This window comes from Papilio machaon, chromosome 18 (genome assembly GCF_912999745.1).
Source record: "Papilio machaon chromosome 18, ilPapMach1.1, whole genome shotgun sequence".
Classification (NCBI taxonomy): Eukaryota; Metazoa; Arthropoda; class Insecta; order Lepidoptera; family Papilionidae; genus Papilio; species Papilio machaon.
Window position 1 is genome coordinate 3128899 of NC_060003.1, and position 14707 is coordinate 3143605.

The window sequence follows — 14707 nt, forward strand, 5'->3', positions numbered from 1 at the left end:
CCGACAATCGCGGAGGCGCTGAGGTACCACCGCGTCCCGGGGTACCTCAGGAGAGTCCTTGCGGACTACTTCGTCGACCGGGCCATATTTTATCCGGCCCGAGACCAGGTAGTTCGCAGGGACATGACGTGCGGTGTTCCACATCTTCAATGAACATCGGATACGATTGGGTTCTGCGCGGTGCCAATCTCCGGGGTGTCGAAGTTCTTTGTTATGCCGACGACACCCTGGTCACCGCGCGGGGCCCAACGTTCCGGGACGCGGGCGTGCTCGCAACTGCGGGCACGGCCCACGTGGTGCGCTGCATCAGGGCCCTGGGCCTCAACGTGGCCCTCGAGAAGTCCGAGGCCATGTTCTTCCATGGGCCTCGGACTAAGCCCCCCCGCGGCTATTCCATCGTTGTGAGCGGCACCCCCATTGCTGTCGGGGGACTATGAAATATCTTGGTCTCATCCTCGACAGCCGATGGGGGTTCGGTGAGCATTTCCGGATACTTGCACCAAAATTGGTGAAGTATGCGGGAATGCTCACCAGGCTGCTCCCCAACTGTGGGGGGGCGGGCGGTGTATGCCGCCGCCTATACGACGGTGTGGTGCGCTCTAAAGCGCTCTACGGAGCGCCCATTTGGGCGTCGAGGCCCCTGAGCAAGGATAACATGGTCCTGTTGCGACGTTCGCAACGGACCATGGCTCAGCGGGCCTCCAGAGCGTATTGCACCGTCTCGTACGAGGCAGCGTGCCTCATCTCGGGACCTCGAAGCCGGGGTCCTGGTGGAGGTTTACCGGAGAAGGGCCCTGATGCGGCATAGAGGTGAAGAACCCCTCCCGGAAGAGATCGTACGCTGGAGGAAGGAAGGACGTGACGATCTCTTCCGGCGATGGGAGGAGAGGTTGGCGGACACTTCGGTGAGCAGGCGACTCGTCGAGGCTGTCCGCCCCGTCCTGCGCCAGTGGGTGGAGGCGAAGCACCGGGAGCCGACTTACTTCCTGACGCAGCTTCTCACAGGGCACGGCTGTTTTGGCCGTTACCTGTGTGAAGTTGTGGGAATTGAGTCGGATCCCGGTTGCCGACATTGCGCAACCGGCGCCGTGGACACGGCCGAGCATACGCTCGCCGTGTGCACGGCCTGGGACGCTCAACGCGCCACCCTCACTGGCGCAATAGGACGCGATCTGTCGCTGCCGGCCGTTGTAAGATCGATGGCCGACAGCGAACAGAGCTGGGCCGCCATCGCCTCGTTTGCACGCGAGGTGATGGCGGCCAAGAGAAAAGCCCTGCGGGAACGGGAACGCGCCAGCGAGACGCTGCCGCCCCGCAGGGCCCCAGCGAGGGGCCGCCGGCGTACGAGGTACGCCGCGGCCCTTCAACCAATTTGAGGTGGCCACGCGCGGCAGGCCGGGGGGCCTGCTGCGCCGAATGTGGCGGATGCCCTCTCTCCTGTGTTCCGAGGGAGGGCATCATAGGGTGATGGGAGGGGGTGTTAAAAACAGTCCCTCCATACACGTGTCGAGCCCCTACCAAGGGGCTCCCCTAGCCGGGTCGTGGATAAACTAACGTAGATGCCACGGCCCGGTCAGGCGAAGGAGAACACCGCGGGGTTTAGTGGGTATTCCGGTCGCCTTTTGCGGCCGGCGAGTCCCACACGAAACCGTCCCTGCTGCCCCCGCAGCACGGACGGCGAAGTGCGTAAATGCATTCCCCGCGTCAACAAAAAAAAAAAAAGTCAGATATTAAAGTTTGATTAAAAAATTAATTAAAAAAATCAATAGTCACTTACCTGTAGCCACGTCTTGCTACTCCGAGTATCTGCTTCAGACTGATGGTCAGACTGACGAGCAAGGGTTTATATAAGCTCAAGTCATATCCCCACCACGATTGAGTCAACACAACTTTTCTTTATGAAAAATTGGACAAACCACCAATTATCATTAATACAATTATGTGTGACTCTTTCTCCTCCATAGGACGTTCCTGTAAGAGTCTCCCACCATCCACCATTATATATGTGACTGTGAGAATTTGTAGGGTAGTAGAAAAAAGTTTATTCTGTAATTGTAGGGTAGTAGAAAAAGTTTATTATGTAATTGTAGGGTAGTAGAAAAAAGTTTATTATGTAATTGTAGGGTAGTAGAAAAAAGTTTGTAATGTAAGGTATAGGAAAAATTTTCATCCGAAAAAAGAATTTCCCGATATTTTTTCCCGTGTACTGCTTCAACAAAGCGCGGCATCTCTTCAGTCTCAGGTCCATTAGACGAGTCCTGTTTTTCTTCGATATGCACGAAGCCCTAAGTCTTCATTTAACACTCTTTTCACCGTGGTTCTGCTTAACCCCATCTGAAGGGCCAACAGCTTACGTTTGGGATTTCTTTGAATTCGCGCCTTCACAGCTTTTATCACTGGTGGAGTCCTAACAGACCGAAGGCGACCACTTCTTGACCTGTCGTCCAATATCCAAGTAGCGATTGACTGGAATGGATTTTTTCACGATAGTGTTTACAGAGTACAGTCAGTCGAGGTTCTTTTTTGGTCTTATTATTAAAAAGGGACAGAAAGGTTAAATCCAAAGAGATGTAGAACAAATCCACGCTAATGACGGGATAGCAACGTTTAGTCATTCTACAAATGAAACTGCGCGTCTTAAAGACATTTTTAATGAGCTATGCCAGTCCTTTTGTGCTAGGGCCAGTTGTGACATGTATGTATCTTATTAAAGCATCCTTTCTTTAGCTTATTAAATGTGAATAACCATTTATAAGTAGAGCAGGATTATATTTAAGGGGGTTACTTAAATAAAATATACTTGAATTTAAAACCAAAATGCGTCGTTTTTGCTATTATAAAATAAAATTGTAAAATATAGCATATAACAAGTTATCTTTTTGTACAACAGAACAGATAAACTAATATTCTTCATATAAGTAAGTACTTACCTAAAAGTAATATTAGTTTAATATTTTAAATGAAGCGCTTGAGTCGGTCGAGTCAGGACAAGTCAGCAGATTAAGGGATGCAAATAATCTGAAATAGGAGTTTTGTGTTGAATAAACGATTTAATCAATTCATAATCGTTGTTAAAGATAGACAAAACAATTACTATTTGCACTCTCTTATTTCCTTGTAGAAACGAGCATAAAGGTACAAAAATCAGTTGTTTAGTTAGTATTCTGAAAGGAATGCTTTATCTGTTGAACCGAGAATGCGCATTGGCTTTTCTACTTAAAGAGGTTAGAATTCAAAAGCATAAAGTGCAAGAGGCGCCCGACCTCGGGAGTATACCAACTGCATACTTTACACGGACACACCACTCCCGACTTACTTTGTTTATATGTATTTTTTAATGTTTAAAATTTACATTCCTCGTGTTTACGGTAATTTATAATATTAAAATATGTTGTTGTTAGCAATATTAAAATACCAATTTGAGTAAATGGACCGTCCTAACCACGTTTATCACGCTTTTTCAAAGCTCAATACTTGCAATGTGAAAGAAGCGACAGAGATGTGTCAAAACTGCATCAAATGGGATATTGAAGCCTATTTGTTTTACTTTTATGTTTTAAAATAAAATGTCATAGATATATTAGAATGCATATTTAATTACTCGTATTTCAAGTGATTGCCTCATTTGACATTGATATCAGTAATCGTACTAATATTACAAATGCGAATGTTTAAGTGGATGGTTTGTTGAAGGTATCTTCGGAACGGCTCAATGGATTTTGATGAAATTTGGCACGGATATAGAACATAGCCTGGAAGAACAAACAAGCTAATTTATAAGTTATTATTAATTATATTTGCTTTTTTGGCTAATCTCTAATGATTCTCTGTAGTGTGTATGAATAACGTGCGTAAGTTGAGTTGAAAAGAATTGAATTCGAAATAACTTACTAAGCGCCTAGTTGCGTTGAATTCCCAACTAAGAAACAACATGCCACAACTTTAGTTTTATAATTTAGTCTTGGTCTTCCCGCCGCAAAATGTCAATATGGCGCCCCTAGCCTGGCATAATGCCAGAAAACCGCGCCGTTTGGTTTATTTTGAGTAGACCGCGTTTAGTTGACGCCGCGATAACCAACAAGATTGCTTCATATTGAATTTATTTCGATATATTTGGTTTTCAAAAAGGAATATTTTCCCGCTATGGAAAAAGTTTGTTTTAATTTTATACTCTGTGGAAATTGAGTGTAACTGACGTTTCTTATTAGTTGGGGGGAAAGAAGATGCAAATGTCAATATTTTGGTTAACGTACGTATAAAGTTCTTTTGTTTATGGTAATGATTTTAAAATGGCAAAAGCATCATTTATTTTCATCAAGCATCTAGCAAAGTACTTTAATCTGAAAGTACGATTAAATGTTACTTAATTAAATAATTACATTAGAATGTGGTTAGCTCAAGTCAATGTTCTTATTAAATACAGTGACATCAAATTTAAAATAGTAACAGGTCAGACTTTACGGTGACCCTTAATTTAAGTAAGAAATAAAATTTGTTCCAACACGAAGGTACTTAAATTATTATATTTCAATAGTTATATAGTTATATTTTATAATTAACAAATGCTGTAAACACTTTTCGGTCTGACATGGCTCAATTTTTATCCCTTATTTTTATCCTATCGAATTATTAAAATAGTTTAAATTTATTTCAAGAGAATTTTAATCCGTCTGTATTTTTTAATTACAACGACTTAAAAATTGTGAATTTAAAATAACTTTTCGTAAATATACAGGCAGATTAAGAGTTTTGAATTTCACGTAAAAATCAGGTCGTAATAATTAGTGGCGCTTTATCGTTAATAGAGAAATCTTAAGAGCAGAGTTTCGTACCCTTACTCCTTACGCTCTAATGATGTTTCTAGTCCGGGCAAGTGCAGTTGTATCAAATGAAGAAGAGAGTTTAATCTTAATCTGTAATCTTACTACTTGTTAGTGCCTCATACTATCGCGTAACACTACCAATTTTAAATTATATTGTAAAGCAAACTACGTTTTCAAAATAAAACTAACTGTTGTTTAGAGAACTTCTACTACAGTCAAACTTAGATAAGTAAGAAACCTCTATAAGCGAGAGTCCTTGTCCGGTCTCGACGGACGATCTCCATAACTGAGAAACTCGGATAAGAGAGGCACCTCTATGAACAACAAAAATAACGCTCTCCCTTGTACTCTCGCTTATCCCGGTTCGAATGTGTTTACTAGATCCAGTGTACGATTTTAAGCCGTATTTTGTTTAATTATATTACAAAATTTTTGCTTTAAGTCATGTGTGTTGACTTATTTTTAACCCCTTTCAGTGATTATAACTAAATATATTCAATTGGGTGCACAATACAAAAAATTTTAGCGCCTTTTAGCGAAACTACAGCGGAATTGGGTCGCGGAGCAATACGGTGTTCACAACAACTAGAGATGTTTTATGACATTGTCTTCTTTGTAGCTTAAAAATAACTTGGTGTAAGATTCGCCTAAAAGCAGTCTCAGTGCAGTGACCGTCTTAGGGTCATTATATAAATAGGTGTTTTTTTCGGTTTCGGGGAAATCTAATGACATACCTTCTGGTGGAAGACAGTTTTATGTAAGACTTGATTTATAAAAACTTTCTTGGTGACCAAGTTCATGAGAAACAGGTGAGGAATCCGGAATCTTCAATGAGCGCATCGAAAAATAATTTTCACTACCGCCAAGGGACGGACGCTGAATATCACAAATGTAAATTTCCGTAGCCTTTTTGTCATAGTTTTTTCAGAGTAAAGCCGGTCCTGTTTAAAGAGACTGTTATATTTCTTTGCATTAATTATTATCAACGGACCAGGTATGAATAGGCTTAGTATCACTAACTATGGCCGTTCGCCGAAAAGTGTCGTATATAAAATGAAATCTACGTCATTTTCACTGGGTTTTTCAATTTACAAGCTGCATCAGGGGTTGCATTGCAAAATTAATTATGTATAAAATTTTAAAGCTTATTGTCGAGGAACTTTGTTTTTAATATTATGCCATTTTCATGTTTTGAGGCAATCCCTGTCTACTGAGTAAGTCTTTAAAAGACAACGATATTTATCACTTTTACTCGTTTACCTTATATCTTACATCATTTGCAATAAACTAATTTTGCCTATCATATCTTGTTTCGTTTTTTGTTCCATTTCTGATAATATCTTGAGTTCTTTACGCTCATGGTAACCATAAGCATTAAAATCTTGATCCGATTTTAAGTTTTTTTGGCAATTACTTAGCATTTCGATCAAATATAAGAAAAGAGATTATATGGCATTTAATACTTAATTATAATTTGAATTCATCAAGTCATATTCATGTAACACCGATAAGTTGGCGCGTAGGGAACAAGTGTAATCCTCTGCCGGACGTGCCAACTTAAGTCCCGGGTAGGTACTATACGCCATTGACCCCTTTAACAAACGAAATGAAGCGGAGTCTCCGAAGTAATCAAAACTTGTACTTCTCAGATCTTAGCGCGAACATTCACAGGAATTTCCTCCCGAGGAAGTTACTTGCCTTTACTAATTAGGTATATGACGTTCTAAAATGTTTTATACTCAATAATAACCTAAGAAATTACTCGCTTGTTCCTAGAAACTGCAAGTCATTCTTATACTATTGCCACTTATAAGCACTAATAACAGTAATAAGATTTCTAATAATGTTATAAACTAAAACATACGTAATAAGTGAAACATAATTATATATTAAGAGTATATCCGTAACCGAAAAGCATAGGTATTGTATGAATGAAGAAATGTCTAGACGTTAAATTTATACTGCTTATAACTATATGTTAAAAAGAAATATAACATCTCTGTCCACTAAATGATAAGTAGCAAAGTTGTTTACTTTTTGTTAAAATAACGCGGAATTCTATTTTGCAGATGCGTTAATATGTTAGTGTTATTGAACACAGTACAGGTCAGTGGTAAGCTGGTAAAATGTGATCAAACACCGCCGCAAGCGACCGCCGAAGAGCCTAGTGAGAATAAGGGACTGTTCAAACTGTCCGTTGAGAGAAAAGACAATGATATGCAAGATGTTTATTTACCTGATCAAACGTATGTTTGTAAGTACATATTGCATATTTATTTTTGTTGTGCAGTCGAGTGACTATGTTTATTCCGCTTTAATATTTACAACTTTAATTTTAAATGTAACTTAATATGTCATACAATTAAATATTGCGGATAAATAATCTTCTTTCTATTAACCCAAAATTATACAGATATATAAAACTTGAACACTAAAACTTGCAACTTAAATAATATATGTTGCAAGTAAAATAATAAGTTATTTCTACACATTCAACTCACTTTGGATTGTCATATGTTAATTTAAATCTAGACTTATAGTTGCGTATTCTAAGCATTTTAAGAATTCACCCTAGTAGGAGAATACTTGAGGTGAGCTGTGCGAGTATTAAATATTTTTATTAATTCCTTCGAGTTATAGTACACAAAAATTGAGTTCTGTTTTATTGCTATTTAAATGTGGTAGGCGTCACCTTAATTAAAATGTAAGAGAAAAAAATAATAATTGTGTGCATAAAAATAACAATTGGATATAATTACAGCAAATGGATTAGTAGACATCGTTTTTTTCTGCAGACATTCTTAAAGAGGTGCTAGACAGCCCCTTAAACTACGCCTATTCCTCAAACGTGATAAATCACAGTTTTTCACATGACCTATTACGCTTTGATTCGACAAGCCTACACAATTTCTACATTTTTAAGTCAGTTTCCTGTCCTTCAAAAGTTAAAACAAAGACTTAGTCAAAAAAGACAAACAATTCTTAGTTTAAAAGACTATCAAAAAAACATTATTAGAACAAAAACGACATTGTAATTTTATTAAAGTCAGAACATACCTAGCATAATCGAAAGGAAGGATGGTAATGAAACAGAGTAATACAAATATGCGCTGCGAGTTTCTACTGCCGCTATAGCTGTCAGAAAATATGTTGTCACTTATTATGAAAATGTGTTTTTACACAGATGTTTAGGCAGAGGAAACTTAATTAAAACCGACGTTATACATGATCTGTATTATGCATTACTCAATTTACAATTTTAATTTTAGTAATACTCAAAACAACGAACAAAACACGTCCTTTCCGTTGGTTCATGATAACAGTGGAGGATCCAGATGTGGACAACAGCATTAATGAATACGAACAAGTGCCGGTAGATGTCGGTAGTTTGAAAACACTCGCTGATAACCCACAGTCGAGATACAGTGAAAAATGCTTCAACTCTGTCGAAAGCGCTGATAACTTTGATAAGGAAAATGTAGAGGTACGTAACGAGCTGCAAGAGGTACCTACGCTAATTGTCGATGCCTACTACCGAAATACTAAATAAGAGAATGGAATGGGGACGACCTTCTAAAAAAAGTGGAGTTTCTTTACTCCATTTATAGCAGATTAGTATATTTTCCACTAGTAAACTGTGAACGCTGTAGTGTTTCTTGCGAGGCAGGCAGGTCCGAACTTCCCTTATGTTAAAAATATTCAGGGTAAATTTTTTTTTTTTTGTTTTGCTCGTTGACATTTTGACGACGCTACAGATAAAATTATTTAAGTTTTCTTAATCTTCCTATGTACTTCGTAGAAATCGCCATTCGACTAAGTACACTAACTTTCAGATACATTGGGTATCACCTAAAAACAGTCCGAAACAAATAGTAAGACTGCGCGCGACCGTCGCCGAGAATCAAGAGACATGGTACAGCGATGATGATTTGACAATTTTACTGAAGAAAGATACGAGAAGACCTTTAGACAGCGCTCCACATCCCACCGTGGAGAACTGTGAACTAAACAGTGAAGCAAGATACGAAGTAGGTATAACTATTGATTGAAAAATGCAAACGAAACAATAGTTTCATTGGTGGTTAGTGACGTAATACATTTATTAATAGCTCACAAATTACTTTTCAAACAAAACCGATTGTTTTTTTGAAAATGAGGAAAAGCAATAGTAATCAAAAGACGCCTGCCGATGCTATATGCGTTCTGAACTTTATTTATAGAACATACCAGATTAAAGAAAGACATGATTGGAAACAAAAAAAACTCTCTTCACTTTGGTAATATTTATATGCAAAAGATATTCGAAGTGCTATAAGTGTTAATTTTCCTCAGATCGTGTTCAAAGGTCACTGGTCAAGATTAACACATCCTCGTTATTACCCGAGCAAGCCGGATGAGAACGGCTATAGCCACATGGTAGGGGCCTCGCATGGCTACGACTATACTCTGTGGCAGCTAGGCACACCTGCCAGTCCTGGACTCAAGTTACTGGCTGAAGACGCTAATATCACTGTTATTGAACGAGATATTATTAATACTGTAAGTATTCGTATAAGGGAGCTACTTTTTACCGTACAGCTGCAGTGTATATGGATCAACTAAGGGCCGCAATACACGGAACGCTACACATCAGTACGGACTGCTCTAGGGAATCGGCAGATGGCCGCTGTTAACTTTTTTATCAGTAAAAAACTGCGGTGCATGTATGGAGGAGCTGACGATATGGACTGTTTGATGCAGTCCGTGTATCTGTTTTTTAAAATGCTAGCTTAAAGTGTTGTATAAGACTGCAAGTATATTTCTAACTCTTGTCACTTTATGGTGCCTTACAGAAAACAATAAAGTTTGAGCATTTCATGTTCTCATATTGTTCTGACTATCTAATTGAGAGGAGCATGTAGTGCAATGCACGAAATCAACAGCTTAATACGACACCTCGATGTTATCACATTTTACATTCAAATGCCATCCCTAATCCATTGAGTTAGAGTTCAATTACTGCTTCTAGTGAACGTACAATATACGCAAATAAACGCACAAAATGCAACTTTATTGCGAATCCTGATTTGAACTCCATACAAAGTAAAGTCCAGTTCATTTCGTTCGCAGAACGTTCTCACAAAAGTTTCCAAATGAAATGCGATTCTGTTCTCATGAATAAAATATTCATTCAAAAACGTTCCTTACAATAGTTTGTATCGTGAATTTATGAAAAAATGCTTTAATAAATTTATTTACAGTGTTAAAATTTAAAGTTTGTTAAATTTTGTTTTAAATTTTTTAAATATAACGCTTGATAAAACAAAATTTTACGCTTCCTTGCAAATATTTTTAATAAAAAATAAAAGTTGGAAACCTTAAAGTTTGTCAGTTTGTACCGCGCAAAAGTAATTCTATGATCTCTGCGTTTCCCTCTGAGTCACAGACGTGAATTATGTTGTTGTTACTTGTACCCATGTATGAAGTATATTTTGCAGATGTCAGCAACTGGTGGTACTAGAACGCTTATCAGAGGGAAGAGACGTCATCATCCAGAAATGTTTGAGCCATCCTATGCGTTATTCAGAGCGGATAGTATACACCACATGTTCTCAGTGGTTGTGGCCATCAAGCCGTCGCCGGATTGGTTCCTGGGCGCCTCAAGGTTCGAGCTCTGCACACGCAATGGTTGGCTAAAGGAATATAAAATGCCGCTCTATCCATGGGATGCGGGTACCATGGATGGTGTATCTTACGAGGTATTAAACTAACAAAACAAACAATTTTAACGCAGTGTTTCAATAGAAAGGTTTCATATAATTATTTAAGTTATATTAGCGTTTACAAGATGGCGCTAGTAGTGTGAATATGGAAATTATGAATCGACAGATTGTCGGTTAAACTAATAAATATAATTTATTTCATACTACTTAATGAAATTCTTATAACAATTAGACGTGAATATAATAAACTAGCTTTTACCCGCGACTCCGTCCGTGCGGAATAAAAAAATAGAAAACAGGGTAAAAATTATCCTATGTCCGTTTCCTGGTTCTAAGCTACTTGCCCACCAATTTTCAGTCAAATCGATTCAGCCGTTCTTGAGTTATAAATAGTGTAACTAACACAACTTTCTTTTATATACATAGATATGTAAAATAATTTTTTAAAGGCTTAAGCCCTAGTACTGCAATAAACTATTTTTTATAATTAAAACGTATATTATTATGTATCTTTGATATGATTATTACGATATAATATGATCTTTATACGTATGAAATGTTTTCACGAGAACAAAGAAAATAAATTTGAATGTTTTTACAGTCGCCAAAATCGGTAACAAACCCGACGGACAACATTGACAGAGTGGAAATAGGGTCTTTTAACAGCGAGTCGCCTTTCTATCAGATGAACTTGAACGATTTGAAGCCCTTCGCCTACCTACACCTCAAAAGGCTGTCCGTTGACCCGATAAAAGGACGAAATTGTAACGACGAAGGGCAAGGTAAAAATGTTTTATTACAAAGTTAATATTAGACAATTAATTTTAGATTATACATCATCATTTTTAATAACATAGACCCTACATTAATTTAGGTTCCATTAAAAATTATTACACTTTTAACGTAACGTCCTTATTCGAGAAGGCATATTCTAGTAACAGCTAATGCTATTGCAATATTTATCGTTTGAAAATATATTTAAAATAAAAAATGTAAGCATGTATTAATTCCAGAGCCGCAAACTGAAGGCGATGTACAAAACGAACAAGAATCGTAAGTAAACGCGTTTTGGTAATTTTATTTAATTAATACAGATGGCGTTTCACCCGCTATAGTCAAGCAATTCTATTCTTTTAAACTGAATCTCCAACGATAGCAAACTTAGTGTTGATTACTCATACTAAATCTACAGTGACCGTAAAATGTCTGTGAGTGCTGCAATAAGATTATTTTTTTAACTTACTTGCTTATATAAAAAATCTATTTCTTGTTCAGGGATGTAGTTGAAGAACCAAGAGTACTGGAATCCAAGCTGCATGCAAATAAAGATCATTGCACGTTCAGTGATTGGTATGAGTGGTCACCATGCGTCCCTGATGAAGGCTTCTGCGGCTTCGGTACCCAAATACGAACTCGATCAAGACTAGATAATGATCACAGCATATATTCTGTAAGTAAAAAAAGTTTATACAGCCTTTTATTGATTACATAAACAGTAGCTTAGTGTAAGCTTCTTAAACTAATTCTACACTAAGGGAAGTATATCTTAGTCACCTTTTAGCGAGTGCAGCGCTACAGATTTGGGTTCCCATTGTTCTAACACTTGTATCAAAACATACTGTCACTACTTTTTATACAATGGTTTGGCCTTGGTATAAAACAGGTACATAGCAATTTAGTTACTCACATTATGTTTTTTTTTTGCAGAACAATGTAAATGCGCCACGAGATAGGATAAGTTGTCCAGAAGAACATGTGTTGATGCAGTCCCAAGCTTGTTATGTTAGTTGCTGAAAAAAAAGAAAATAAAAATTATTAGCAAAAACGTATGTTTAATTTTGTTGCAATAAAATGGCGGTGGTGGATAATTATACTTTATTATATGCAGACTTATAAAGGATTTGCAATAGGAGGAAAAAGACAACACTTCTTGTCAGAAACATAGATAGCAGAGAGAGAGAGAGAGAGGAAGAACTTGGCATAGGTTAAATATAAAGGCACAACATGCATAGACTATATAGTATGTACTTTAATTTTGTTTGCATAAATACGCACCAAATACGAAATAAGCAGTCCAAAGGTTTTAAGAAAATTTAAATTGAATCTAAACATTTTTTTGCTCTTATTCTCTTGTAGATTGCCTATAAAATTTAATATATTTACTATTTTGAACACTTAAAAATGAACAAGATACCTTCAACAATAATTGCATTAAGTAGGTAGTTTATCCTAAAATAATTAAGGTAGGTTTACGTGTGCAACGTAGGTACTTTACAATAGTTTTAGTTGTACTTGTGTTGCGCCTGGAATCACTCTGGATATAGTCGTTTTTTTGCGCGAAAACAAACAGGTTTGAAAGATTCGCGTTCGCCAACCGTGATGGGCAAAGGGAGCGCGGCAAGATCGCAGCAAGACCACATTGTTGCGCTAGTCAAGTATGAACATAGCCACGGATGGCGCATGCTCGACCTGCAACGGTCCGCCTCGCCTTGCTTCGCGCGATCGCAACTTGTTGATTGTTCACTCACTTCACGCTAGTCTGCCGCGAACGATGCGCGAGGCGGTCGTGTCTTCCGTTGCATCGTTGTTCACTCCGTACTTCGAAGTTATTTTACGAAAATATGTGAAGTTTTCAAACCTTAAATTAGGAAGAACTACCGCGACGATCGCGGTCTATAGTTTTTAGTTAACTTAGAACACCTTAAATAAGTAGTTTTAAGTTATAGAAACTTAATAGGCTTACTCACTTTACCTGTATGCTTCGTCCCACGACTCGTGCGAAGCGGTTACCTTTATCGGATAAACGGACATTTTTCAAATGGATGTGCGTTTGAATTTTGTGATAGTGAGCTTGTTTAGTGTAATCCCAAAACTTTTTGAGTGCACCCTAGAGGCTTGTGACAAGTTGTTACTTTTGTGACGTGTTAAAAGTTGCTATGAAGTTAATGAAGAAAATGTTGCCGCGCGGGGTAGAGAGGGGCTTCCTCGCCGCGCTGTTGCTCGGCTCGCTTGCGGTGGCGTCGTCCCAGTACACTAAAGGTAGGCTGTAAAGATGGCTATAAGTTTTCTTACCTGTGCACGCGCATGGCCCTGCCCTATGTTTGTCGCCCGCTCTTTGTTCGTTTGTTCGACGGTCTATTGTTTGCTAGTCGAAATAGCCCATTAAGAGTTCGGTGTTTTTAACATGACGTCATAATTCTTAGAAATTCATAAACAAGATAGTATACATCTATTTACTTTCTCGAGAATGAAACGGTGATTGATATCTCGTTACATGTCCGGGTGTCTGTGATACGTTCACATTTTGTTCCACGATAAGTGTTCGTTTCCTTCCAAGTACAAATCAATGACTACCTTTCACAATCTTGTGATACCACGAAACGTAATAAACACTCGAGATATAAGTCAACAAGAAAATGTAACGGATAAAGTAAAAAAGCATACTCAGCAATTCAGTTGTCAAAACAATTCAGTATTCATGACGTCAATCTATTTAAGTAAAAATATGAATATTTAATTTTACTGGATTGTTACGCCTTGAATACGTGTGGTATTTTTCTTTTAAAGATATCATAATTGTGCCTATAAATAATATTTAAATATCAAAGAATATACACATAGCACTAGATTTGCTTAACGTCTTATTTACAATTCTTATGCTCTTTAAATTTATTACTTATTTCGCAACTATGTGAAAATAAGATAATCTACCTACAATAACTGTTACTCATCGTATATAGTAATACTAGCTGTCGCCCGCGACTCTGTCCGCGCGGCATTAAAAATCTTATTAAAAAACTTAGCCTATGTGTTCTTTCAGACTATGCCAAATTTGATTAAGATCCGTTGAACCGTTCCGGAGATACCTCCAAACAAACATCCATCCATCGATCTAAACATTCGCATTTATAATATTAGTAAGATAAAAATTAAAGTTTACAAATTATAAAAACAGAATTATTGAGGTATGAACGCCCTTCGTCGTGTTGTTGGGTACAACTATGAAGTTTTCGAGTTTCTTATTTTTGTTGCTTTGAAGTTTAATATTGTTGAAAAAGTTTATGCTACGACGACTTTTAACGATGGATTTATTTCTCACTGAACAAATTTATGCCATGCGTCTTATTTACATTTACTTGTAATCTTTTCGAGGCTACTTATTTATTACTAAATTAATGTTCA

The 14707-nt window shown here is 37.9% G+C and overlaps 3 protein-coding genes across 3 annotated transcripts in view; all 3 read left to right on the forward strand.

The window, feature by feature from the left end:
- The first annotated feature begins 797 nt into the window (after positions 1 to 797).
- Positions 798 to 1376, forward strand: LOC123721952. The gene has a single exon (XM_045682315.1). It carries the CDS (start codon positions 798 to 800, stop codon positions 1374 to 1376), a length of 579 nt encoding a protein of 192 aa, XP_045538271.1.
- Positions 1377 to 4086: 2710 nt separating this feature from the next.
- On the forward strand, positions 4087 to 12319 carry LOC106721153 (spondin-2). The gene is made up of 10 exons (XM_014516040.2): positions 4087 to 4249; positions 6893 to 7077; positions 8093 to 8307; positions 8657 to 8851; positions 9156 to 9362; positions 10301 to 10561; positions 11127 to 11307; positions 11539 to 11578; positions 11801 to 11975; positions 12233 to 12319. Exons 1-10 carry the CDS (start codon positions 4224 to 4226, stop codon positions 12317 to 12319), a joined length of 1572 nt encoding a protein of 523 aa, XP_014371526.2. The 5' UTR covers positions 4087 to 4223.
- Positions 12320 to 12782: 463 nt separating this feature from the next.
- The window catches only part of LOC106707400 (DE-cadherin), a 193230-nt gene continuing 191305 nt past the window's right edge, over positions 12783 to 14707 (forward strand). Inside the window, exon 1 of the mRNA XM_014516041.2 lies at positions 12783 to 13564. Within this exon, the coding sequence (XP_014371527.2) occupies positions 13462 to 13564 (103 nt within the window). The 5' untranslated portion in view covers positions 12783 to 13461. The remainder of the gene's footprint in view (positions 13565 to 14707) is intronic.

Coding starts and splice junctions, on each gene's coding strand:
- LOC123721952 (XM_045682315.1), top strand. CDS start 798: ATGCGGCATAGAGGTGAAGAACCCCTCCCGGAAGAGATCGTACGCTGG.
- LOC106721153 (XM_014516040.2), top strand. CDS start 4,224: ATGCAAATGTCAATATTTTGGTTAAC. Junction 4,250..6,892: donor ATGTCAATATTTTGGTTAAC/GTACGTATAAAG, acceptor TCTATTTTGCAG/ATGCGTTAATATGTTAGTGT. Junction 11,976..12,232: donor ATGATCACAGCATATATTCT/GTAAGTAAAAAA, acceptor TTTTTTTTGCAG/AACAATGTAAATGCGCCACG.